This window comes from Nematolebias whitei, chromosome 16, assembly GCF_014905685.2.
Source record: "Nematolebias whitei isolate Nwh7 chromosome 16, NemWhi1, whole genome shotgun sequence".
Classification (NCBI taxonomy): domain Eukaryota; kingdom Metazoa; phylum Chordata; class Actinopteri; order Cyprinodontiformes; family Rivulidae; genus Nematolebias; species Nematolebias whitei.
In genome coordinates this window covers 1,306,652-1,309,334 of record NC_056513.1, presented here as the reverse complement: position 1 = coordinate 1,309,334, position 2,683 = coordinate 1,306,652, and the positions used below count along the sequence as shown (strand labels likewise).

At 44.8% G+C, this 2,683-nt stretch overlaps 1 protein-coding gene across 1 annotated transcript in view; it reads left to right on the top strand.

Annotated features, from left to right (window-relative positions):
* psip1a (PC4 and SFRS1 interacting protein 1a) overlaps window positions 1–2,683 on the top strand; it is a 15,168-nt gene that overhangs the window by 3,992 nt on the left and 8,493 nt on the right. The window contains exons 5-11 of the mRNA XM_037690040.1: window positions 469–555; window positions 800–883; window positions 1,477–1,536; window positions 1,620–1,680; window positions 1,872–1,950; window positions 2,074–2,248; window positions 2,334–2,419. Of these exons, the coding sequence (XP_037545968.1) occupies window positions 469–555; window positions 800–883; window positions 1,477–1,536; window positions 1,620–1,680; window positions 1,872–1,950; window positions 2,074–2,248; window positions 2,334–2,419 (632 nt within the window). The remainder of the gene's footprint in view (window positions 1–468; window positions 556–799; window positions 884–1,476; window positions 1,537–1,619; window positions 1,681–1,871; window positions 1,951–2,073; window positions 2,249–2,333; window positions 2,420–2,683) is intronic.

Below are 2,683 nucleotides of genomic sequence, written 5' to 3'. Positions count from 1 at the left end.
GCAACATGATGCTGTTAGCACCATGGTCTTGTTAGCAACATGGTGCTTTTAGCAACATGGTGCTTTTAGCAGGACCCGTTAGCAGCTTGATGATAACGACCACAGCAGCTGCCCTCCAGAACTGGGTTCGACAGACACAGAACATCCAGGGTTTCCCTGCGGAAGCTGCTTCTGGTTGAAGCTCAAAGGAGATTGGACTTTTTCAGTCGTGGACCCTGAACTCTGGAACACTCTGCCCCCTCAACATCAGACCGCCCCGTCACTTCCTGTTTTTAAATCTCTGCTGTAAACTCACCTGTGTTCACACACATTGATCTGATTTAGTATTCTATTTAATTTTCAGTACAATCCTTTTTATGTCGTCCATTAAATTACAGCCACAGATTTCTATTGTTCAGCACGTTGGTAACAGTTTGAAATGTGCTTCATGAATAAAGTTGATTTATCTGACGTTTCTTTTGGGTCCAGCCGGTTCCTCCCGACTCTTTTGTTGAAAAGGAGGCGGACAGCGGTCCAGACGGTGACGAGGCTGCGAGCAAAGACGTGAAATCCAAAGTAAGTTCTGGTGTCTTGTAAATGTTCAGTGGTTTCTGCTCTGCTGATGTCACTTCCTGTCGTTGTAGTTGCCTCTCAGAGCGTTGAGTTTTTCTGTTCACTGCACACGATGGTTTCTGTCCTAGCTGCTGTTTGTTAATGATCTCCAGGCTGAGCCTCACAAGACTGCTCGCTAACTTCTCTCCCTTTAAGACTCGTTCACGCCACCACACTGCGTCCTGTGCTGTGTCTTGGGTGCATTCAGGTTCCAGGAAGTGAGGAGGAGGAGGAGGATGAGGAGGAGGAGGAAGGGTCTCTGATGTCTGAGCAGGGTCTTCAGAACCAGGATGTACGTACGTTGCATGCTGGTGCAGGTCATCTCATGGAAAGTTCCACTCGATGGCTTTTCAGTCGGTGCTTCTCCTTCCTGTTGGTTCAGCTTCTTGTTTGGGTCGTGATGTTTCGACTGAAGTGTCTGGTTGGGGTTTGCTGCTGGGCTCACCTGCAGCCGAACAGATTTACACGAGTTCTTTCTGCGTGGTTTTTACTAAACGTGATCCAGGATCAAACGTCTGTCGTCGTGAAGAGCCGTAAAAACATCTGGCTCAAATTTTTCTTCTGCTTCACCATCTTCTAAAACCTCTGTGGCGTTTTACATTTCCTGCTTTTTCACCATCTGTTGCATGATTTGACAGTTTTATCATTTTTTACTTGGTGAAAAAAGAAGTTTTGACATTCATGATGCCAAAACAGGATTCCTTTAGTTTTTAGACTCACGGTAAGTATAACGTTTATTTTCCATCTCGTTATCAAAAGCAGACGTTTATTGGCTGCACTTCTCCAGATGAACACTAGAGGGAGCTTTAAACTCAGATGAGCTGTCATTGTTTACTTCCTGTTTACAAATCAAACCCACAGCTCTGAATTCTGTCAAACTTTCAGATTTTTGTCCCAAAAGAATCGACCGATGTTTCCAAGTCCAAGAGAGGACGGAAGAAAAAGGTTGGCTCTAATCTGCCACGTCACGTAAAGGTTGGTCATTTCCAATCAGGCTCTAGTTCTGACAGCGTTTTGAATGTTTTCAGAGTGATGCAGACCAGGACAATGACAAGGACGAGGCTCCAGCAAGTCCTGCGAGTCCCTCAGGTAGGCGAGTCGTCTGAGACGTGAAATCTTAGAAACTCACAGGAAAGTTGAGTAAAAGAGTCGAAGTGATGTCATCAGAAACTTTCACCGTGATGGAAGGATGCGTCCAAGTGTGGCAGCTTGGGTTCAGGCGTGTTTTCTAAATGTGTGTGTGTTTATTGAAGCTGATGTTTCTGCTCCGTTTGGGTCAGGTGGAGAAGGTCCTAAAAAAAGAGGCAGGAAGCCCAAAGTTGTTCTTCAGCAGGACCAGCACGGCTCCGGGAGTGAAATGTAAATAAGCGTGAGCTCCTCGTTCCTACAGAGACAAAGTTAAATCAACAGACGTTTGTCAGATTATCAGGGCGTCTGATCCTTAGACGTGTTCAGCAGATTGAAGACGCTTTTGTTTCTTAGAGACACGAGCGAGTCTGATCAAAAGAGAAAGAGGGCGCCGGAGGACAAACAAAGTTCAGAAGAAGACAAGAGAAAGAAGAGAGAAGGAAGTAAAGGGAAGGACGCAGACGAGCCTGAAGCCAAGAAGAAGAAACCGTCCAGGGACGATGGCTCCTCTGGGTCAGACGACGACGAGGCAAGCACTCACACTGACCCCAACATTTTTAATAATAAGTGTTTGTTCTTTTAATGGCTCACATTTATGATTTTACACTTTGTAGTCTCAGAAGAACAAAAGCAGAAAGAAAGTACACAACTCCGAGATGGACAAAGATGGCCGGCGCTGGAAGACCGATGAGCCGAGAGAGTGAGTCAGAATTCAGAGATTTGACTGCTGAACCACGAGAAATTAAAATATCAACTATTCTAGTGAGTGGGTGGGTGGCACCATCGTTTTAATCTGTAGACGATGAACACGTGTTATTTACACATTTGTATCTCCGTCAAGGGCTGGGCGATGTATCAAATATACTCAATGTATCAAATATACTCAATGTTTTGAATATACTCAATGTATCAAATAGACTCGATGTATCAAATATACTCGATGTATCAAATATACTCGATGTAT